The sequence below is a fragment of the Pleurodeles waltl genome, chromosome 1_2 (assembly GCF_031143425.1).
Source record: "Pleurodeles waltl isolate 20211129_DDA chromosome 1_2, aPleWal1.hap1.20221129, whole genome shotgun sequence".
Taxonomy (NCBI): domain Eukaryota; kingdom Metazoa; phylum Chordata; class Amphibia; order Caudata; family Salamandridae; genus Pleurodeles; species Pleurodeles waltl.
Window position 1 is genome coordinate 157,411,352 of NC_090437.1, and position 23,734 is coordinate 157,435,085.

Here is a 23,734-nt window from a genome sequence, read left to right on the forward strand (position 1 = left end):
TGACCCTCGAGTGGTGTGGCAGGATTTTCTTTATGAGGACAAAAATAAAAGAAGAAAAGAAACTCAGAGAGATTTTTATTCCCTGATTTTATTACCAATATTGTAAGAAGTATGACACTGAATATACAGAGACATTTGTTTACGTTACATCCATTCTTGTCACCTACACATTTTCCAGACAGCAATGTGGATACATTATTGAGGTTTCAGAACTGATTTGGGGTGATGTATGATTGTCTGGCGTTAGCTCCAAGACAGTCGTTGTGCTAGGTGATGGCTCTCACAGCAGTAGCAGTATTGCTGGATCCAAGCAGGAGTATCTGCAGCATGAGATCTCAGCCTTCCTGTCATCAGCCTTCCTGAGTAGTCATCAGGCACAGATAAAAGGGTCCTTATGCACTCAGATCTGCCCTCAGACTACTGTGGCAGCATTAGGCAGCACCTTCAATCACTCACAATGTAACACTCACAGCTTTTAATCCCTTTACATGCTCTGATTTTTCATCAAATACATACCAGTTGTATACATGGTCTAAAGAGGTAGGGGTTTCTCAGGGTTGGCAGCATAAGAACCATGAATATGAACCATTTACAAAACAGATATCATAATACATGAGGCCTAGACTCACAGGTGTCCTCCTGCTCCAGGTCTTCTTCCATCTCTTCTAGGTTCTTCTGTGCTTTTAGGCATCCGTCTTCCTCCTAGTCCTGTTCCAATTCCTCTTTTTCTGGTCTTTTTCAGACCTCCAGACCCTCATTCTGTCGCTGATCTAACTAGTTCTGGTTACACTGGTACTAGTTTCCTGAAACAGGTACTCCTGGTCCTGGTCTTTCCGGACCCTAGTCTTTCTGTCCCTGCTCCTGGCACATTCTTGTTGTAGCCCTTCCTGGACCTCCAGATATTGGCACTGCTGATGCTCCCCCTCACCCTTCTGGTCTTGGTCTGCCGGGTCCTTATCCACCTAGCCATTTGTCCTGATTCTCCTAGGGCTGGCACTTCTAGTCTTCCTGATTTGGGTCATCCTGGTTCTCCTTTTCCTGGTCCTTGCAGTCTACCTGATAATGTGTCCAATGGTTGTGGTCCTCCTTTTTAGGTACTCTTGGGCTGGGCCTGGACATTTTGCTCCTGTTCTAGTTCCAGTGGTCCTTCGAGCTCTGGTTGTCCTTGCTCCACTGAGCCCTCACCTGTCTGGTCATATTACTTCAGTTCTTTGTCCCCTGGATCCACTTGGAGTTTTAGGTCTTAGTTCTCTGGGTTTTGACCTCTCTAGTGCTCCTAGCCCTCTTCCTGGTCCTGCGTATTCTGATACTTCTAGTCCATCTAATCCCCCCATCTGGTCCCCAGTCTTAATGGCCCTAGTCCACCTGCTCCTGCCCTGACTAGTTCTCCAGTTCCTCCTTCAACATGTCAAGATACTCTTGGCCCTTGTCCTCTTGCTTGTTGCCATCCTGGACTAATGTGTCCACTTTGCCCTAATCCTCCTTATTCAGGCCATCCTGTCCTTAGCCAACGGGCTTGATCATCATTGCCTTCTGTCACCCTGACATTCCATATCCTGGTCCTCATTTTCCTTCTCGTCCTCCTGATTCTTGTGGGCCCCTGTGACTTGAGCTTCCTTTTCCCCATGGTTGTGGTCTCAATAGTCCTACTTGCCTGCTCCTCTTTGCTCTTGTCCTGCTGGCTGTGGTTGCAAGGCCATCTACTCTTGATTCTTCAGGTCCTGTTCGCCTAGTCTTTCACACTCTCAGTCTGGTTTGCCTAGCAAATATCTTCCTGGGTCTTCTTTGTCCTTGTTCCCTCTGTGTGGGCCCTTCAGGGACTTGCCACTGTGGTGCTGGTCCTCCTGGATATGCAGACCCAGTCCCCTGAGTCTTTCTTGCTCTGGTCCTCTTGATCTTCCTCGCCATAGTACTGCTACCCCAAGGACTGGTCTTTCTGCTCCACTGGGTAATCTGGGCCCTGGCCCTATGGTCATGGGCCACTTGGCACTACTAGGCCTGTTCCTGGTCCTCTTGGTGCTGACCCTTCTAATTCTCCTTGCTCTGGCCCTGGCCCTGCTGGATCTGATCATAATGATATTCTTGGTGCTCACCCCCTTATCCTCCTTGCTTATCCTGCATCCCTAGTCATATTGCCTTGGATCTGGTCTTCCAATATCTGGTCCAGATGAACCTGGCCCTGATCTTCCTGTCCATTGTCCTCGCGCTTCTACACAAATTCATCATGGTTCTCCTTTGTCTGGTCCTCCTGGGCCTGGCCATCCTGTTGTTCATCTTTCTAGCCATCCTGTTTCTAGCCCTGAGGCCTAGACCCCCAGGCTCTGATCATCCTGGTTCTGATGTCCCTAGTCCTGATCATCTTTACCCTGGTCATGGTACTGAAGGTCCTGATCCTCTTTACCCGGATCTTCCTGGTCCCCCTAGACCTTTGTTTCCTGCCCCTCTTATAATGTTTCCTTCTAACACTGGCTGCCTGTGTCCCTGGTCTCAGGTATTTGGCACTCCTGGCCAAGGGCATGCTACTCTTGTTTTTCATAATCCTTGTACTTCTTGAGCTTCTGCGCCCATTGTCCTCCATCCTCTTGGTCCTGTTCCTTATACTTTAGGTTCTCCTGAGCCTAGTTCTACTGGACCTGGCCCACCTACTGGGTTCTGGTCATCCTGGTCCTTCTTGTCCTTTTGTGCTTGTTATCATAAACTTTGCCTTTTGGCCATCATGGCCCTTCTTTGCTCTTATAGTTTTGGCCCATCTAGCCCTGTACCTTTCTGGCCCTCCCGGTCCTGATCACCTTGTCCTGGTACTACTCACAGTCAACTTCCTAGCCCTGATACTGCAGATCCTGGTCCACCTTGCTTCTCCTGCCCTGTCACTCTTGGTCTTTGTCCTCCTAGTTTAGGTTGTTCTGGTTCCCTTGGATCTGGTCCTTGCTCATTTAGCCCTATGGGCACTGCAGCCATTGTTTCAGGTCCTACTAGTCTAGGTTCTCCTTGTTTTGGTATTCCTGAGTCTGGTCATTTTGGTCCTGGTCCTCCTAGTCACTACTGACAGGTCCACTTAGTCTTCAAGATTCTGGTTGACTTATTTACATCTGATCCTCCTCACCCTGGTCCTGCTACTTGTATTGACTGCTCTGCCCCATTTGGTAATATGAGCCCTGGTCACCAGAGTCTGATCTCCATGACCATCCTAGTCCTGTTTCCGGTCCTCCTGGTTATTTCTTTTTTAGTTTATCTAGTCATCTTAGTCTGATCTTCTGGATTCCCTAGGTACCTGACCCATTGGTCTTCCTTGTACCTGTCCTGCTTATCCTAGTGTTCTGGATATACTAGCCATTGCCCGCCAGGTCCTGGTCTTTGCAGTCCTGTAGAGCCTGGTACAGATCGTTCTAGCCCTCATCCGTCTGCTCCTTGCCTGTACTGTTCTGTAAAAACTTGTCCTGTGAAAGATCACCCTAGCCTTTCCTAGATCTGACATTCTTTGACCTCCGGTTCATGCTAGTCTAAACACTTCCTGGCCCTGTTGTTCCTGGTGTGTCTAATCCTCATTTGCATGTACTCAAGCCCCTAGCCTTTTAGACCTTTTCAACCTTCCCACCCTAAATCTCGCTCATCAGTCTTCTTGGTCCTTCTCCCTGGTTTATATCGTCCTGTGGTTTTCTTCTTCCTAATCCTTCTGATTCTGGTCCCCCAGGTTCATGTAGTCCTAATCTTAGTTCTTGTACGTCTTTGTCTGGTCCTCATGCATCAAGTCTTCTGGTACTGGTCCCACCGTTTGTTATTTCCCAAGCCTGCCTAGTCCACCAGTTCTCCTGCCCCATCTTAGTCCTATTAGCCTTCCTAGTCTCCTCTATCATGGTCCTCCTAGTAATGGTCCTCCTGGGTCTGGCCTTCCTCCTTCCTGTGGCTCTGGGCCTCATAGTTACCAGGTTGCATGTCACCCTGGTTTATGTAGCCTCTCTGGGCCTGGTTCTTCCTGCCCTGGTCCTTGTGGCTTTGGTCATTCTCCTGGTAGTCTACCTTCTTGCACTTATTTTCCTTCTGGTCATCATCCTCCTCCTACTGATCCTACAGCTTCCTTCCCCAGACCCCTCTACAAAGTCTTTAGTCAGTTACAGCCTCCAAGCTTACCCCTCAGAATTTCCTTTGACTTCTAGATTTCTTCATCTGAGACAGCACTGTCAAGGACAGAAATAGGGGCTAGGTAGAGACATAGCCTTGCCCACTTAAAACACTGCTTAGCATGTTAAAAACCAAGATGGCCATTCCTATGATACATTTTCCGGGTAATTAAAATATCAGTGTGGCTGAATGGCCCATGATGACATGGGACCTGTTGGACATGGCCCTTCTTAGGGGATTTTTCTGAACTTTTTGCTTTTTCCTCACAGTTTTTTGCTGATTCTCTTTGGGTGGCCTTAGGACTCTGGGCACTTTCCCACTGTGCTACAGTGGGAAAGTGCATGCGCCCTTCCTACCCATGCCAGGAAGGGGTGCTTACATGATTGGTTGAGGTGCCATACCCAGGAATGCCTTATAAAAAGGTAAACCACAAACCCGGGGCAGGTAGGGCCCTGGCCCTTAGTGAGACGCTGACTGAGTGTGCCACCCACCGGTTTAGCCTGACTAACATTTCCCAGGCCTGTGGAGGCACAGGGGTGCCTGTGCTCAGGGTGGCATCACTTCCACATTCGCCAACTCTGAGTAGGCCTTCTGCTACCCATAGAGCACCCCCTGGAGGGCGGAGCAGGTGGCAGGCAGAAGGCAGGGCAGGTACACAAGTGTGTTCCATGCCCTGGTAGGGGAGAATCCCCATGTGGGTTTCCCTACCTAGGAGGTCGGCTCTTCCCTGTGGTTTTTCTGATCCTCTTTGAGTGGTCTTAGAGCCGTGGATGCTTTCCCACTGTAAGTACAGTGGGAAAAGTGTGCACGCCCTTCCTACATATGTTAGGAAGTGGCGCCTACCAGTATGTGCACACTTGCACATTGGCGTTCTATACACACCTTAAAAAAGTAGCCTAAAGTTGGCAGAAGGACTTCCATAAGAAGCCCAAAAAGATCCCAGCCCACAAAAATCTTCAAAAGGCGGATCATGAACGTAAAAAAAACAATGTATTTTCATGATTGACTGAAACATTTATGCAGCCCTGCCAAGAACCACGCTTCAGGGGTTAGACTTACACATTTTAGTGCTGGTGTCCTCCTCACCGCACTAAAATGCATTAGTCAGACGTTTTATATCTCCTGGCACCTGCACTAAAAATGAGGCACAGTATTCATGTAAGGCAGCTAGCTAAGCCACAATTATCATTATCAGCTCCTCACTGACTCTCCCAGGCGGGAAGGGAGGACATTTCTGGGTTAGACAAAGTGTCAAACAGTAAATTGCCTCAGCAGAGCCTTTTCAGTAAATTAATAATTGGCCCAGCATCTCTGGGCCACGTGGATCTGAAGGAAACGAAGAGAATCCTGAACATAGTCCCAGGTACTGCCTTTTAGTTTTCAAGCATGCAACACCTAATAATTGGCCCAGGGGCGCAGTTTGTGTTTCGCAGCTCTGCCTGCACAACCGCCACATGACTCCATGCTCTGTGTGGCACTGGTGCAGGTGGTCATGCTGGTGAACAGCGGCAGCAGCACAGGATGTTTTCTCCAAAAGATCCCAGACATGTTTTTTATTTCTTTCTAACTAGCTCCTCCAGGCCCCGGGACATACTTTCCAGGCTGTTGGATGCTGTTGACTTCAGCATCATCAAGTTGTCGGCCTATCTGCCCTCCTTGCTCCAGTCATTTGTGGAGGGGTTCCTGTAATCTAGTCCGATGCTGGAGGTTGAGTGCACACTTTAAAAGTGTTAATAAGCCCCGACAGCCACTACAGGGCCCTCCAGCAGCACCAATGGCAGTGTGACAATGATTCCACCAGAGACGGCCAGTAGCACAAGAAAACGCCCTGCAGTAGTGCACTCAGGGAAGCCCAACTATGAAGGGCAGCACACAGACAATCTGCATCCTAGCGATCTCCAGCATGGCACCAGTTACAAGGCGCTCTCTGCTGCCTCAGCTTGCCCTAGTAGTCCATTTTCCTCATGCCTCCCAGTTTTGTTTTTTTGAGAGTCTTTAGTAAAGGTAATTCCTAAAGATACAAAGGGCTGTGTACCTGCACAGCATGTGTGTTGGTTAAATCACTAGGCATATTTTGCGTTCCTGAGTAATTTTGATGGCTTGCAAACTTAACAAACTCCCTTTGTATTTGATCAATTAAACTTGGAGGTTCATTGAGCTCAGTGGAACGAGGCAATGTGGACTGGGTCCCCTTGTTATTATGATTAGTCATTATTTTCACCTCACCTACTAGTGACTTCAAGATGCTTGGGAGGGTTTCTAATGAATTTATTATTGGTGAGCATATACAGGTTTTACTAGAAGGATTGCTTACCTTTGCCCAATGAATTAATTCGCTCAGATCAGACGGTAACCTTAACATCCAATCCCACAACTTGGGTAACTAAATTCTGAAGAATATCAACTTGCAAACCTAATTTGTCAGATTTCAAATTAAGTGCTTTAGCTGCGGCATCAAGGCACTTCAGCAAAGAATACCAAGTGGAAGGATGTATTATTTTTCCAGGATCTTGTAGGTCAATAGCCTTAGATTTTGTGGAAGCAGCTATATCTTCTGCAGAATTGTTAAGAAATATTGAACAGGATAGACAAGACAGCCTTTGGTTTGCCTCATTCTTGATTCGAAATAATGGCTGATCCGTGACTGCAAATAACAGAGTCGTTTTCCAATTGCACATCCTTTCTAGAACGTACCTCATCTAGAACAGCTGAACAAGCATGCTGCATATTTTGTAGATCAGATTTCATCTCCCCTTGCTGATTTATTAACGGTGTTGAATGATTGATTAGCTCCTCTTTAACAGCTACATTTGTAGGTTTCAGAGAAGACATGCTAGGGTTATGATCAGCAGTCCAAGTGCATTAAAAAAAGTGTGGGAACTGTGGTGCTGCATGCAGTGGGACAGGATAAGTGGGCATGGGGTCGGTGTCGAAGGTGTAGGTAAAACAAACAAAATACTCTATACGTTTGTCTTTTACTGTCAGTTAGTTATATGTAAAATAATGTGCAGCTTAAATGAAAAAGACATTGAAAAAGTTGTTACTCATGGGAAATGCACTATTTTACCTTATGAAACCTCTCTTAGTTATCGCACTGCAGAGGCCTCTGTGTAACCAGAAAACCACAGAATTAAATGTTGGGTGGTGCAATGGAGAGTAGTGACTTGTTATTTTTCATGCTACAAGGTCACATCCTGTGAAAGAAAACACTGAGACTATGTAAATCATAATTTTAAGTTTGAATTACACACAGTATAAGATATACTGCTACATAGTGCACAAAAAGTTTGAAGGTAAAATGGTGCTTCCAAAATAGGGATTTTAGTAATACCCAGACTATACTTTACTGTTCCTTCAACACCTCCAGGGGTAGTAAGTGCTGTATAAATACAATTACAATTAAAGGCACGTACTTCACACCTTAGTTGTTAACTGTTTGCACTACCACTCAAAAAGAACAAATCTTTGTCATCATAAATCTTCGAGTGATTTAATCAATTAAAGCCAATACCAACCTCCAAGCATCCTTTACATTTTCTGATTACCCTTTACATTTACAGGATAACTCATAGCAAACATTTTCATTTCTTTCAGGCAAGCAGGCACCATGGCTGGAAGGCTTGTTTAGCTGTCTGTCTGGCTTCAGTTTCACAGCAAAGGAGACTCACTGACCTACATGTCAGCTGAGGCATTTCAACTATCAGAATTAAGGTCCCAGGACAATTATCTTTCTACGAAAAGTAAGGGAACAGTTTTTCATAAATCAAAAAGGTATGAGCACGTCGTGCCCTTCCGATCCCACCCACTTTGACCTCTGGTGACGATTACTAATTTCACTTTAAGATACTGGTAAAGATTGCTTAAAATACTTGTGCAACACTGTAGGACAACTTATTGCGTTTGCTTTAACATCAGAAGCCTTTTTATGTATATTAAAAGGGCCTGGCGGTGTATACGCAATCTACCTTTTCTTCTATTTCCTTGTATATTTCCTCAATAGGGCAACAACTGTTGTAAGGCAACCAGATCATGTATAAGCATATCCTTCAGCCATAGTGCATATGGCACAAAGCAAAAGGAGTTCAAAGGACTGAGTCCACTAGCCCTGCTGGATGCTCTTCTTTCACCCTGTATGGGAAGGGAAGCACAATGACACAATTTGGGACCAGACTAGGCCCCGCCTTCTGGGTACCAAGCAGTTTTTATACTCTATATGGCGCTTGGCTTCAGGCTCATCAGATCTGAGATCAGAAGTCCATTCTGCTTCATCCACGATCAACCAAAAAGACACAGGATTTAAAATATCACAAGTCGTAATAGTTTTCACGATAACTGTGTTAGTCTTTGTGTTTTTAATTTGCTTCTGTCTGGCTGCACAAACCTCAATAGCTGATTTCTCACTAATCTAACTACAGCTATGAGTAAAGAGGTACACTGATACATTAGATTATCCAAATCGAATATCGCACTCAACCCTACCCCAGTGCCGCAAGCCCCTCCAAGGCCACCTTCACAGAGGCCACCTCCTTAGTACAACATCTCCCCAGCTTGGCCTGGCCTACACCACCCACTCCCCCTCCTGAACAGTCACAGTTCTGCAGACCTTCCCCAGCACACTCACCAGCAGCCTTAGTCACCGGGCAAGCACACAGCACAGGCAAATATCAACAATGAATAGAGGGAGGCGGACACGTAGTCATGGAAGTGAGCACAGCAAGAGACCAGCCAGTGGAGCTGCAGGGCACTAGCGGTCCTTGCAGCTTCCATGGTCAATGCGATGCATATAGCACGAGTGCGCAATACATGTGAGAGGAGAAGCAATGTGTCTCATCCAATTTAATGTAAGTGACTTCGAATTTGTAGAAACATGTACAGAGATTGTATCTTTCCTGTCATTACCTATTGCATGCAAGCAGTAAACATGGTGGTATAAATATCTCCATTTTGCTGGGGAAACAGGTCAAAGGACACCCTAGTTCTCATTTTTATTGTTCAAATGCTAGCTTTGCTCCTCAACCTGCCATTCATCTTGGGTGCCAGCTGTGGCATCAGAACATTTGCTTATTACAGGTGGCAAGAGATGTCGCAATTTAACTGCCACAAGGAAAGGAAAGATAGGTTTTTAAACAGGGATTACAGGATTCCATGTATTATATTTGCACTGAAACCCCTTCTGCCTATCCATTGCACCATTTTGAAGGATCCTGGTGGTGTACTTTACCTTCTATACAACATACCCAATTAAATAAACTGTACTTACAGATCTGACATTTTGTAGACAAATTTCGTCCTCGGTGGGGAGTTTGGATCCGAAATGTTCTGTCTGCTTTTTAATGGAACACTAAAAAAGAGAAAAAATCTTGCATGCTTACTTTGTTGATGATAGTCAGCAACGTTTCTTCCAGGCTACAAAACCTGATGGCTAACCATTCCCATAAACTGAACAGGAAAAGTCCTCCATGAAATAGGGCTTGATAAGTTAGAGCAACTACCTCGGAGCTGGGTATCCGGGTTTGCCCCTCGGTGTCGGTGCAACGTCCTGTGATTCTGGGCAAATCACTTAGGGCCAGATGTACAATGCATTTTTCAAGTTGCAAACGGCGAATCGGGTCGTTTGCGACTTGAAAAATGCAATTTGGGATGTACAGACCCATTTTTGCGATTCGGTAATCTATTTACCGAATTGCAAAAAGGGTTTGTGAGTTGCAATTAGGAAGGGGTGTTCCCTTCCTAATTTTGAGTCGCAGTCCCATGTATGATTGTTTTGTGACCACGAATGCGGTCGCAAAACAATCGCAGTTAGCACCAGTTTCAAACTGGTGCTAACCCATTCGCAAACTAGAATAGGTCCCAATGGGACCCCTTCCCCTTCGTGAATGGTAGTGAAAATATTTTTTCAGAGCAGGCAGTGGTGTTACGGAAGGAAAACGGTCTGCATTAAAAAAAAAAACTGCTTTATTTAAAAGCAGTCACAGACATGGTGGTCTCCTGTCTCCAGCAGGCCACCATCCCTGTGAGGGCAGCCATTCCCAATGGGGTCACAAATTTCGACCTACCTCATAAATATTCATGAGGTAGGTCATTTGCGACCCCATTGGGAATCGCAAACAATGTCATTGACACTGTTGTACATCAGGTTTTGCGACTTGCAAATTGGGAGTCGCTATGACGCGCAATTTGTGAGTTGCAAAACCTGAATTTCGTACATGTCGCCCTTAATCTCCTCGTACCCATAGACAGCGCCTGGATAACCTCATGGGTGATAAGCAGCGCTAAATAAACCTACCCACACATAAATGTGCATGTAGCCTAAATCACTAAAGCAGCCTTACATCCTCTATACCTAAAAAAAAAAAAAAACAGGGCAGTCTGCTCAGCAACCCACTTCCAAAAGGTTAAGTAGTATTTAGCCCTTTAGCATCTCATTAGTGTGATCACTCTCCCTACTACATTTCCCAAGATCATCCGTGGTCCACTCACAGGAATACACCAGTTTGCAGCTTAGCTAGTGACTGGAGCAAAGAAACGTGATGTACCTCTATTTCTTAACTGAGATATATTGGCTGTCCTTGTCATTCAAAAGTCCGCGCAAAAGGCTCGGCACCGCATTCCATTCCATATTTTTCCTTCATCTTCCATACTTCAATAAAAGTATTAACCTACCATGAGGTAATCCAATGACAAGCAGCAAATTTCATATGATGCTTGGGGTAAGAAAAGCTCCATCATCTTTGTTTACCGATATTAGACTCTCACCCTCACTTCTTGCCTTGTACAATGCCTAAAGGTCCAGCTGTTGAAGAAGTCATTCTTCAAAAATCAGACGAATCCTTTTACCTTTATCACTCCCTGTATTCCATGTATTCTATCTGGTTGCTGCTGCCATTGCATGGTCACGGTTAAGTCACCTGTAATAATACCATATTGTACAACTACATGCATGGGGTTTCACAATGGCAGTTTAACCGTTACTCGGAGTGCTTAGAGCGGGACGCGTTGAATCATCAGTTTATCTGGATCACACTTTGGATGCTTTCATTTCACAAAACGCAGATATTTTTAAGCCCTGTATTTTACAGCGTTTGTCTTATAGCCATTATTTTCTATGATTCATTGATGTTACACAATTACAGTGATTTATGGATTTCTTTTATTGCAGAATCTATTATCAGCATAAATCCCTTCTCTATAGCTAAATAATCCAGAGCATAACAGTGAATTTAGATAAACTCAGCTCCATATCATACTGTGAGTTCATGAAATGTTAAAACGAATATTATAAACACAATCAGGCCCATGGTTAGATGCAAATTATACTCATCAGTTTCACGCACCTCTCACTCAGACAAAGCATAAAAAGCTTCTCATCGCTGCATAAAGTGTATGTTGCTTCCTTTTCACTGCAGACAACCAAACTTTGTAGAGCATAAAGCATATTCTTCTTGCGAACGTGCAGTATTACCCCACGACGCCATCTCGGGGTACTGGTTACAGTGAGCAAACACTCTCACATCAATTACCAGAACCACTCTTCATTATTAATGGACCATAATTTGTATTCACCCTTTATGAATGAAACTTGATATTTATATTTATGAATAAAAAGTAGAAATGCCATGACAAACAAGGTCACAAGCTCTTTCACTCACATGATTCTGATATTCCTTTCCAGAATCTCTTCAGATGGATTGTCCTCTGAACGGACAAACCGGGAAGTCACCTTCACACACTTGCATTTGTTATCCACCAGGACATGTTCATCTTCTCCGTAATACTGAGCTGTTAACAACAGATTGAAATATCAGAAATTAAGTTCAATGAGATAATTCTAAAAGTCTAAATTCCAAAAAAGGGTTACAATGGCAATTCAATATGGAGGAGATTGTCATCATAGCATTCTTGTGCTCGTTCCTTAAGCCTAAGGCAATTTCCATTGAATCCTTTCCTTCTTGCTGCATTCTGGCAAAAGTAGCAAGCAAAGGAATCAACTCTAGTGCTGTGATGACCACCTTTGGTTGTCTCATACTGTCAACTTGATGAATTAGTCAGTCCAAATATTCAGATCATGGGCCCAGTTCACAAAATGAATTTGTAAATCTCTCCCTGCAGGGTTACACCCTTTCATATGGGCAGTTCTGCAAATTAGGAGTATTTATGTAGGTTTCCAAGACTATGGTCCTGATTATGACCTGGGCGAATGGGATACTCCCTCACAAATGTGATGGATATCTTGCCCGCTGTTTTACAAGTTCCATAGGATACAATGGAACTGGTACTACGTTGGACGTTTAATAAACACTGGTAGAAATCTTCAGAGAATACTAAGAAGGGATTGTGTGAAAACACTAAATATGTCTCACAAAACAATAGGTTAAAACTCATCCTTCTGAATATGAACCTCACTTTTGCCCACAAACTGTCTGAGATGCCAGTCAGAAAGGAGAGACTTCTGTCATTCATGGTGGGACTGTAGGGAATGCACTGTCTTTGGATGAAGTCAGATCAAATCTTGGTGGATTTTCGGATTAGACAGAGGAGATGAATGCGAAAGTGTGTTTATTGGGGGTTTTATCTAAGATATGAACCAGAAAAAGTAACATAAAGGCACAAAAAGGGGAAAGGGTGCAGGAAAGAAAGGAAGAAACTGTCAAAGAAAGATGCAGCCATGAAAAGGAACGGAGGAGGAAGAAAGAGGCATGAGGTGGACTGTGGATCTGGTATTTGGCAGACTTGTATTTGGCTGCATCTGATGTGGGCTCATGAGAAAAAACATTGAGTCCTGCAGGGAGCTCAGGATTTATTTGACACCCAATGCAGATACAAGCCTCTCCCCCACAACAGGTGAAAGCTGTTATTTGTGAACTCTATATACAGTAACACAACAGAAATCAAATTAGGAAATATAAGGTAATCTTGACATCATTTTACCAATCACGTTCTTTCAAGCTGTTTTCCTGTTCTGCAAAACACCAACGCTTTATGTTTAGAATGTGTTTATCTAGCCTGTATAGGGTTAAAGTGGATTTGTGGAAACATTTTCATGTTCAACAAAATCAAGTATTAGGATAGGGAGCCGAAGAAGCTAGGGCCAGAAATTCCAATATGAAAATATTCCACTTTTACATCAGATGGCAACAATGACAATGAAGGATGCCTATAGGTATTAAAGCAACAAAAAAAACGGACTATCAAAGAAGCTGTCAAGAGGTGTACTGACAGTGCATCACCTAAAAGGTGGCATATTGTCAGTGTGCCCCCTCATGGCAGCCCTCTGAAGGGGGGCAAGGGGTCCTATGGACCCCCCTGAGATCTCCCATTCTGACTGGTGCAGTCACTCACTGCCCCAACCTGGAAGGGGACCTCTAATCCCCCTTAAAGGTGCAGGTATGATGCCACCTGCACAGTGAAACACAGAGTGGTTGCCTCAAAGACGCTCGGTTTTTCACTTAAATGTGCATACAGTTGAGTGGTGTACAGTGGAATAGCTAGAGTGGATTGGCATAAAGTGGAGTAAAGTACACTGGAGTGTCCTACAGTATAGTGATGTAGAGTGGAGTGATGTGGAGTGTAGTGGCAAAGAGCGGAATAGCATAGAGTGGAGGGGCATAGAATGGAGCGGCATAGAGTGGAATAGCGCAGAGTGGAATGCCATTGAGTAGTGTGCAGTCAAGTGGCGTAGAGAGGAATAGCATTGAGTGGAGTGGCCTTGAGAGGAGCGGCATACAGTGAAGTGGTGCACAGTAAAGTGGCATTGGGTGAAGTGGTATAGAGTGGAAAACGTAGAATGGAGTGGCATAGAGTAGAATAGCGCAGAGTGGAATAGCACAGAGGGGACTGGCTTAGAGAGGCGTAAAGTTAAGCTGAGTTGAGTGGAATAGCACATAGTGGAGTGGAATAAAGGGGCTGGGGCACAGAATGGAGTGTTGTACAGTTGAATAGTGTAGCGTGGAGGGGCATAGAGTAACATATATTTAAGTGGCATAGAGTGGAATAGTGTAGAGTGGAGTGCATAGAGTGGAGTGGCATAAGGTAGAGTTGCGTAGAGTGGAAAAGCGTAAAGTGGAGCAGTGTAGAGTAAGTGGCATAGAGTTGAGTCGTATAGAGGGGAATGGCATAGACTGGAATAACATAGAATGGAGTGGCATACAATGCAGTGGGGTACAGTACTGTGGCATTCACTGGAGAGGCATAGAATGGAATAGCGTAAAGTGGAGTGGAGTACAGTCAAATACGGTAGAGTGGAGTGGGTTACACTGGAGTGCCATACAGTACAGTGTCATAGAGTGGTGTAGCATACAGTGGATTAGTGTAAAGTAGAGTGGCATAGAGTGACATACATTGGAGTGGCGTAGAGTGGACAAGGGTGTGGAATTTTATAAAATATCTATTTGACCATGGGACAGGTTACTTCATAAATCTACATGTCCTGAAGGAATATCCACGTGTCCCTTTGGTGCCATGTAGTGCGGCAAAAACCATGTCAGCAATCTCATTATATAAGGGCTCTGATAATAGCCTCCCTGATTATGCCAGGGCTCATCCTATAGTAGGGTTTGAAATCAAGCAAATCCCTTATTTTACCACCTTTCCACAGATGTACATATTGAGGCTGTATGTAGAAGTAAGCAATAGTTCCAGGTTTGAAATGCCCCTTTGAGTCTGTGCAAACCTACACACCTGCATATTTTAGGGGTTTTTACCAGCTCTTCTCTAATTGTTTTCCATACTGAGAAAGCTTGGACATTTACTCTTGACAGCTGGAGAAAAACGTAATTGGAGGAAAACTGAACTTGTAAATGCGCAATAGATTTTTGCATGAGCAATTCTAGGCGTACATATTTGCTTGAGCTAAAATGTAGTTCACAAATATTTTCTAGGAATACCATTTCCTGGCCTACTTATGTAAATTGTTGGTAATTCATGAGTTGTAAATCTGCACTAATACATAGACATGTACCATGTGTGCATTTTTGTGACTTCCATTATGAATTGGGCCCCTAATCAGGTCTGGTATTAACCAAGATAGTTTGGCCCTGATTTAAGAAAAGTGGCGCTGGTCCCAGTACAGCGTGTCTTTTCTTGCTCCCCTTAGCGCCCCCCTAATGCCGCCATGTGTGCACCATATCTAAGATACAGCGCACAATGGCGATAGTTAGGGGAACTAGCATCAAAATGTTTGACGCTAGTTTGGAGCCTTGCAGGATTAGTGTAAAAAATGTTGACACTAATCCTGCAAATCCCATTGAGACCCAATGAAAACAATGGTGTGCCTCCTTTTAATGCCTGCTCTAGGCAGGCATTAAAAGTGCTGAAACAAATGACAGAAATAAATCATTTAGATTTCTTTGCCTTATATTTTCGGCCACCCTAACTCGGGACCACCCCCTTTGTATACATTTTGCCTGGCGCAGGCATAATGTAGTTCAAGGCGTTACAAAGTTGCACAATGTGTGCATTGTACCACTTTGTAAATTTGGCACTGCGATTTTGGCCTCGTTGGGCCACCTTAGCGTAAAAACGAATGATGCTAATGTGGCACAAGGAGGCGCAAGGGGCTCTTAAATCAGCCCCTTTGCTTTCATTACAATTCTGTCTCTCTCTCCTTCTATTGGCTGGCTTCACTATGACTGACAGCATTGTGCTCTTTTACAAGGAGCCTATCGGCGGACAAAGTAGTTTTATTTAATATTAGGAACTACTGTGGCAATGTGTGCTTTTTGACACTAAACATATTTTTGCTTTTGCCAATGTTTGTTACAATAGTGAGGGCCCAGCAGCTCCCACAACATCAAAGTTTAGCAAAAACTATGTCAAAACTAAAAGGCTTGACGACCACTGTCAAACCTACTGACTTTGACAATGCTTGTTTACTTTCATGTTTCCCATAATCTTATTAAAACTGGTTACATTGATATTTGTATTATGGATATATTTTTAGAAATACTAGCATGTATCAACACAATTTACTAAATGATGCCTCAAAGAAATAGTGCCTAAACGTTCACAGCAGCTTAGGAAAACATTTTTTTCCTCATTTTTTAATCAACATTTTGATTTTGAAATCAAAGAATACTCAAGATTGCTTTCAAGCTTCTTCACACATTTGCATTAATCAGAGAGCTTTCTAGGAGCATTATACATACCCTCATATTGTTGAACTTTGCAAACGTGTGTACACATTTTTATATTGGAACTTGTAAGGAAATGCCTCCTTGGCATGGTTACCCCCTGACTTTTTGCCTTTGCTGATGCTAAGTTATGATTTGAAAGTGTGCTGGGACCCTGCTAACCAGGCCCCAGCATCAGTGTTCTTTCCCTAAACTGTACTTTTTTCTCCACAATTGGCACAAACCTGGCACTCAGATAAGTCCCTTGTAACTGGTACTCCTGGTACCAAGGGCCCTGATGCCACGGAAGGTCTCTAAGGGCTGCAGCATGTCTTATGCCACCCTAGGGACCCCTCACTCAGCACATGCACACTGCTTCACAGCTTGTGTGTGCTGGTGGGGAGGAAATGACTAAGTCGACATGGCACTCCCCTCAGAGTGCCATGCCAACCTCACACTGCTTGTGGCATAGGTAAGTCACCCCTCTAGCAGGCCTTACAGCCCTAAGGCAGAGTGCACTACACCACAGTTGAGGGCCTATGTGCATGAGCACTATGCCCCTACAGTGTCTAAGCAAAACCTTAGACATTGTAAGTGCAGGGTAGCCATAAGAGGATATGGTCTGGGAGATTGTCAAACACGAACTCCACAGTTCCATAATGGCTACACTGAAAACTGGGAAGTTTGGTATCAAACTTCTCAGCACAATAAATGCACACTGATGCCAGTGTACAATTTATTGTAAAATACACCCAGAGGGCATCTTAGAGATGCCCCCTGAAAACATACCCGACCTCCAGTGCAGGCTGACCAGTTTCTGCCAGCCTGCCACACACCAGACATGTTGCTGGCCACACAGGGAGAGTGCCTTTGTCACTCTGTGGCCAGGAACAAAGCCTGTACTGGGTGGAGGTGCTTCTCACCCCCCCCTGCAGGAACTGTACTACCTGGCGGTGAGCCTCAAAGGCTCACCCCTTTTGTTACAGCGACCCAGGGCATCCCAGCTAGTGGAGATGCCCGCCCCGCCGGCCACTGCCCCCACTTTCGCCGGCAAAGCTGGAGAAGATAATGAGAAAAACAAGGAGGAGTCACCCACCAGTCAGGACAGCCCCTAAGGTGTCCTGAGCTGAGGTGACCCCTGCCTTGAGAAATCCTCCATCTTGAGTTTGTAGGATTCGCCCAACAGGATTAGGGATGTGCCCCCCTCCCCACAGGGAGGAGGCACAAAGAGGGTGTAGCCACCCTCAAGGACAGCAGCCATTGGCTACTGCCCTCCCAGACCTAAACACACCCCTAAATTCAGTATTTAGGGGCACCCCAGAACCTAGGAAACTAGATTCCTGCAACCTTATCAAGAAGAAGGACTGCCGACCTGAAGCCCTGTAGAGAAGACAGAGACAACAACTCCTTTGGCCCCAGTCCTACCTGCCTGTCTCCCAACTTCAAAGAAAACTGCAACAGCGACATATCCAACAGGGACCAGCGACCTCTGAAGCCTCAGAGGACTGCCCTGCACCCAAGGACCAAGAAACTCCTGTGAACAGTGGCTCTGTTCAAAATCCTGCAACTTCTTTGCAACAAAGAAGCAACTTTAAAGACTTCACGTTTCCCACCGGAAGCGTGAGACTTTCCACTCTGCTCCCAACGCCCCCGGCTCCACCTGCAGAAAACAAACACCTCAGGAAGGACTCCCCGGCAACTGCAAGCCCGTGAGTAACCAGAGACGACCCCCCCTGCACCCCCACAGCGACGCCTGCAGAGAGAATCCAGAGGCTCCTCCTGACCGCGACTGCCTGTAACAAGGGACCCGACGCCTGGAACCAACACTGCACCCGCAGCCCCCAGGACCTGAAGGAACCAACTACAGTGCAAGAGCGACCCCCAGGCGACCCTCTGCCCAGCCCAGGTGGTGGCTACTCCGAGGAGCCCCCTCTGTGCATGCCTACATCATTGAAGTGACCCCCGGGCCCCTCCATTACTTTCTATTTAAAACCCGACGCCTGTTTGCACACTGCACCCAGCCGCCCCTGTACCATTGAGGGTGTACTTTCTGTGCCTGCTTGTGTCCCCCTCCAGTGCCCTACAGACCCCCCCTGGTCTGCCCCCCGAGGACGCGGGTACTTACCTGCTGGCAGACTGGAACCGGGGCACCCCTGTTCTCCTTTGAAGCCTATGTATTTTGGGCACCTCTTTGACCTCTGCACCTGACTGGCCCTGAGCTGCTGGTCTGGTAACTTTGGGGTTGCCCTGAACACCCAACGGTGGGCTACCTTGGCCCCAACTTTGAGACTTGTAAGTGTTTTACTTACCTGCAAACTTAACCTTTACTTACCTCCCCCAGGAACTGTTGATTTTTGCGCTGTGTCCACTTTGAAAATAGCTTATTGCCATTTTTACAAAGACTGTATACGATATTGCTTTTATTCAAAGTTCCTAAAGTATCTAAGTGAAGTACCTTACATTTAAAGTATTACTTGTAAATCTTGAACCTGTGGTTCTTAAAATAAACTAAGAAAATATATTTTTCAATATAAAAATCTATTGGCCTGGAGTAAGTCTTTGAGTGTGTGTTCCCCATTTATTGCCTGTGTGTGTACAACAAATCCTTAACACTACCCTCTGATAAGCCTACTGCTCGACCACACTACCACAAAATATAGCATTAGAATTATCTACTTTTGCCACTATCTTACCTCTAAGGGGAACCCTTGGACTCTGTGCACACTATTTCTTACTTTGAAATAGTATATACAGAGCCAATGGCCAGATGTAGCAAAATCCGAATTTGCGGCTCTCAAATTGCGAGTCTGAGCGACTCGCAATTTGAGAGACGCAAACCTGGATGCTGGATGGTGTCCATGACACCATCTGCAAATCGGAAGGGGGTCGCAAAGACCCACCTCATTAATACTAATGAGGTGGGTCGCAATTTGCGACCCCCTTCCGATTCGCAGAACTTACTGGGATGGTGGCCTGCTGGAGACAGCAGACAACCATGTCTGTGACTGCTTTTTAATAAAGCAGTTTTTTTTTTGTATTGCAGCCCGTTTTCGTTAAAGGAAAACGAGTTGCAACACAAACGAAAAAATGAAACGTTCGTGTTTCATTTTTTCAGAGCAGGCAGTGGTCCATAGGAAAAAGTGTTTTTAGGGCCATTCACAATGGGGAAGGGGTCCCATGTGGACCCCTTCCCTTTTGCGAATGGGTTAGCACCCATTTGAAATGGGTGCTAACTGCGAATTGCTTTGCGATCGCGTTTCCGGTCACAAAGCAATTCTACATCACGATGCGAATCGCAAATAGGAAGGGGAACACCCCTTCCTATTTGCGAGTCGCATTCCAATTTTGCGAGTCGGTAACCAGGTTCCGACTCGCAAAATGGGAATGAGCATCGCAATGTGCTTTTTGCATGGCACAAACAGCGAATTTCGCTATTTGCGCCATGCAAAAAGCATCGTACATCTGGCCCCAACTTCCTTCAGAACTACTATTAGTAATGCTGTCTGAGCTTACTACATTTCCTTCGCGCGCGCTCACCCTAATAATAAAGCCTTTGAATTAATGAACCATAAATACAAGTTTGAACTGCAATGACATACGGACACAGGTGTTACCTTTACTGTAGACAATGCCCTTCCCTAATCCATAATGTGGTACAGTAAACTGGCAGCCAAAGGATTTGTGCTGCAGGGGGTGAAGCCTACTTGTCCCAAGGGCAAAATAAATATGATAACTTGTTGCCCTTGACCCCAAACAATATGTCCTGGGCGTCTGGCTATAGGAATTCCACACCCCTAGTGGAATAGCACAAGCATGGAGAGGTGTACAGTGGAACAGAGAACAATAGAAAGGCGTAGAATGGAGTGGTGTCGAGTGGGGTGTTATACAGTGGAGTAGCTTACATTTGTGATAATGTCATGATAACTGGTTATGATAATGGCATTACAGAACTGTGGCATAACAGCCAAACATTCAACATTCTGTAAATGACTCCATTAGTGGGTGGTGCTCAGTTCTCCCAGATGAGAACGCAACACAGCTCCACTGCACATAAACAGTACAATGTAGTCCTGAAAGTTCTTTCACTGATGCCCTAAAATGTTATTCTAACTCTTCCAAGATGTAAGCTTGTCAGTGTAGCTCAACACGTTAAGGGCCTCACAACTGTGTACCCCGTATCACCTGGTAACTCTTCCTGAGACTTTCTGATATGTGGGGCATTGATTACTGCCTAGGAATAGAGCATTACTGTGAGAATCAGTAATTGGATTCCTAATTCTTCCTAGTATTTCACTTTTAGGCGCCCTCTCCGTTCCCGCAGGCAGAGTGCCTGAGTAAGCATTAAGGGGTAGTAAGACGTTTCTAGGGTTCATAAAGAGGTAGCCCTAAGGAGTAGAAAAGGGCTTTTAGGATTCAGCGAAGGGTGTTGAAAAGTAATAAAGAGTTTTTAGTGTTCAAGCTATGGTAGTGTTAAAGGGCAGTCAAAGCATGCTAGGGCACAGGAAATGGTAGCCTAATGAGGTAGTAAGGGTTTTATGGTTCAGGGATGGGCAAGGGAGTAGCCAGAAAATTAAAATACCCCCACTGCAAACCAAAGTTCTTATGGCAACAAGCAAATGAAGCAAGTCATCACAACCCTCCCCAGAAAAGGCCTCTTGTCTCTTTCAGCCAAGCATCTAGCCATTCATCCTTCCATCCACCTGCTATATTCTACTACTTCACCTTTACATTCTGCCATCCATTCATTCATTCATTCATCCATCATTCAGTCTTTTGCCATTCCCCTGTCTGTCCAACCAAGTCCAAACGTATCCATCCATCTCCAAGCATATCCATTAAAACTATCCATCCATCCATCCACCCTTTCACCTATCCATCCATACTTTTGGTCATTCATCCATCCATCCTTTCGCTTCTCCAATCATAATCCTTTCACTCCATCCATCCATCTTCCCTTTCACTCATCCACCCATCCATCCACTCATCCATCCATCCATTTATCCTTTCACTCATCCTTCCATCCTTTCTGCTCACTTTTCCATCCATGCTTTCACTCATCTGACCATCCATTTACCCTTCATTTCACTCATCCTTCCAGCCATCCTTTCATCTATCCATCCACTTTCCCTTCTACTCATCCATCCATTCTGTCACTCATCCATTCATCCTTTCATCCGTCATTCCTTCCACCCCTTCACTCATCCATCCTTTCTCTCATCCATCCTTTCGCTCATCCATCCATCCTTTCTCTCATTCATTCACCCTTTCATTTCATCCATCATCTTTCAATCATCCCATCCATCCATGCTTCCATTCATCCATCATTTTACTCACTATCCATCCATCTACCCTTTCACTCATCCATCCACCCTTACATCCATAGACCTACCCACCCTATTTCACTCATCCATCCATTCTGTCTCTCATCTATCCATCCACCCTTTCATCCATCCATTCACACTTCCGTTCACCCATCCATCCATTCTTTCACTCATACATCCTTACATCCATCCTTTCACTCATTCATCTACCTATCCACCATTCCACTCACCCATCCATCCTCCCTTTCACTTAAACACCCATCCATCCATACTTTCACTTACACACCAATTCATCCACCCTTTCACTTACACACCAATCCATCTACCCTTTCATTTACACACCCATCCGTCCATACTTTCGCTCTCTCACAGACCCACCCACCGTTTCACGTTATTTATGAGCGTTTGTCTGCTGAGTTGCTGATAGAAGAGGCCTGTCAAGAACTCCACCCTGCTGTAGCTGATAAAGCGCACGGGGGGGGGCGGGTTCACGATGCCCCTGGGGTTGCGTACCGTTCAAGGGTTGTAATGGGTTTGTGGGCTTCAAGGAAGGGTAGCGCTAAGATGTAGTAAAGATTTTTACGTTTCAGAGATGGGCACCATTAAGAAGTAGTAAGGGGCTGCTATGGTTCAGGGACGAGTAGCGTTAAGGAGTAGTTACACAACACCATTACAGCCTTCCAACTGCGCCCCTTATATCATCTGGTAACTTCCTCAGAGTTCACAATACCTAGGCATTGATAACTGCCTTTGAAATGGTGAATTACCAGGGTATCTGTCATAGGATTCTTAATTCTTCCCAGTATTTCAAATTCAGCCCCCCCCTCCCCCCATTCAAGCAAGCAGCATTCCTGAGGGAGTATTAAAGGGGAGTAAGGAGTTTCTAGGGTTCAGCGAAGGGTAGTAATGAGGCATAATTAGGATTTTTAGTGATCGGTGAAGGGAAATATTAAAGGTTAGCTAAATCATTTTAGGGCACAAGGAAGGGTGTTGTAAAGGGGTAGTAAGGGTGTTTATGGATTCATAGCTTTAAAGGGTAGCAATGGGTTTGTACGGGTCAAGGAAGGATAGCTTTAAGGTGCGGTAAGGTTTTCCAGATCAGGAACGGGTAGCATTAAGGGGTAATATGGGTTTTTTATGGTTTAGCTAAGGATAGCTGTAATGGGTAATACAGGTTTTTAGGATTCAGGGATGGTAGCATTGAGAGGTAGTGAATGAGTATTTAGGGTTCAGATAAGGGTAGCTTCAAAGGCCAGTAAGAGGTTTTAGGGTTCATGGAAAGGTAATGCAAAGTTGCAGTAAAGACTTTTTAGGGTTCAGAGAAGGTTAATGTTCAGCAGTTTGTAAGGTTGTTTAGAGGTCGCAGGAGAGTAGCACTAATGCTTAGTACAAAGTTTTTAATACTCAGGGAAGGGTAGCATTAAGGAATATTATGGGTTTTCGGGGTTTATGGAAGAGTAGCTGTAAGGGGTAATAAAGGCTTTTTTGGGTTCAGGAATCAGTAGTACTAAGGGGTAGAGTGGGGTTTTTAGGTATCAGAGATGGGCAGCATGAAGGGGTGGCTATGGTTTTCAAGGATCGGGAATGGATAGCTTTAAGTCCAGAGTTTCTATTGCTCAGGGAAAGGTAGCATTAAGAGTTTTGTTGGTTTCAGGGGATAGAAGCAGTGTTTAGGAAAGGGTAGTATTATGGGGTGTTTCATTAGTTTTTAGTGTTCAGGAAAGGGTAGTGTTAGGGAGCAGTAAGAGATTTTTAGGGTGTATGGATGTGTGGCGTTAAGTAGGAAGGTTTTCTAGTTCAGAGAAGCATAGCGTTAGTGGGTAGTATGGCGCATTTAGGGTTCAGGAAAGGGCAGTTGTAAAAAGTGTTTTTAGGGTTCAGGGATGGGTAGCGTTAAAGGGTAGTAACAGGTTCTTAGGGTTCAGGAAAGAGCAGTGTCAGTGAACTGTAAGAGTCTATTTGGTTCCATGGAATGGTAGCGTTAGGTTTTAGTAAGGAGTTTTTAGGGTTCAGGAAAGTCTAGCGTTAAGCAGCAGTTGTCAGGGTCCATGGAATGATAGTGTTATTGAGTAATAAATAATTTTTAGCGTTCAAGGATAACGTCAAGGGATAGGAAGGGATTTTAGGGTTCAGGGATGGGTGATATTAAGGGGTTAAAGGAGTTTTTAGGGTGCAGCGAAGGGTAAC

The 23,734-nt window shown here is 44.9% G+C and overlaps 1 protein-coding gene across 1 annotated transcript in view; it reads right to left on the minus strand.

Moving 5' to 3' along the window:
- Positions 1-23,734, minus strand: part of JCHAIN (joining chain of multimeric IgA and IgM) — a 50,783-nt gene that overhangs the window by 20,836 nt on the left and 6,213 nt on the right. Inside the window, exons 2-3 of the mRNA XM_069236851.1 lie at positions 11,769-11,898; positions 9,380-9,460 (exon numbers count right to left, since the gene is read on the minus strand). Of these exons, the coding sequence (XP_069092952.1) occupies positions 9,380-9,460; positions 11,769-11,898 (211 nt within the window). The remainder of the gene's footprint in view (positions 1-9,379; positions 9,461-11,768; positions 11,899-23,734) is intronic.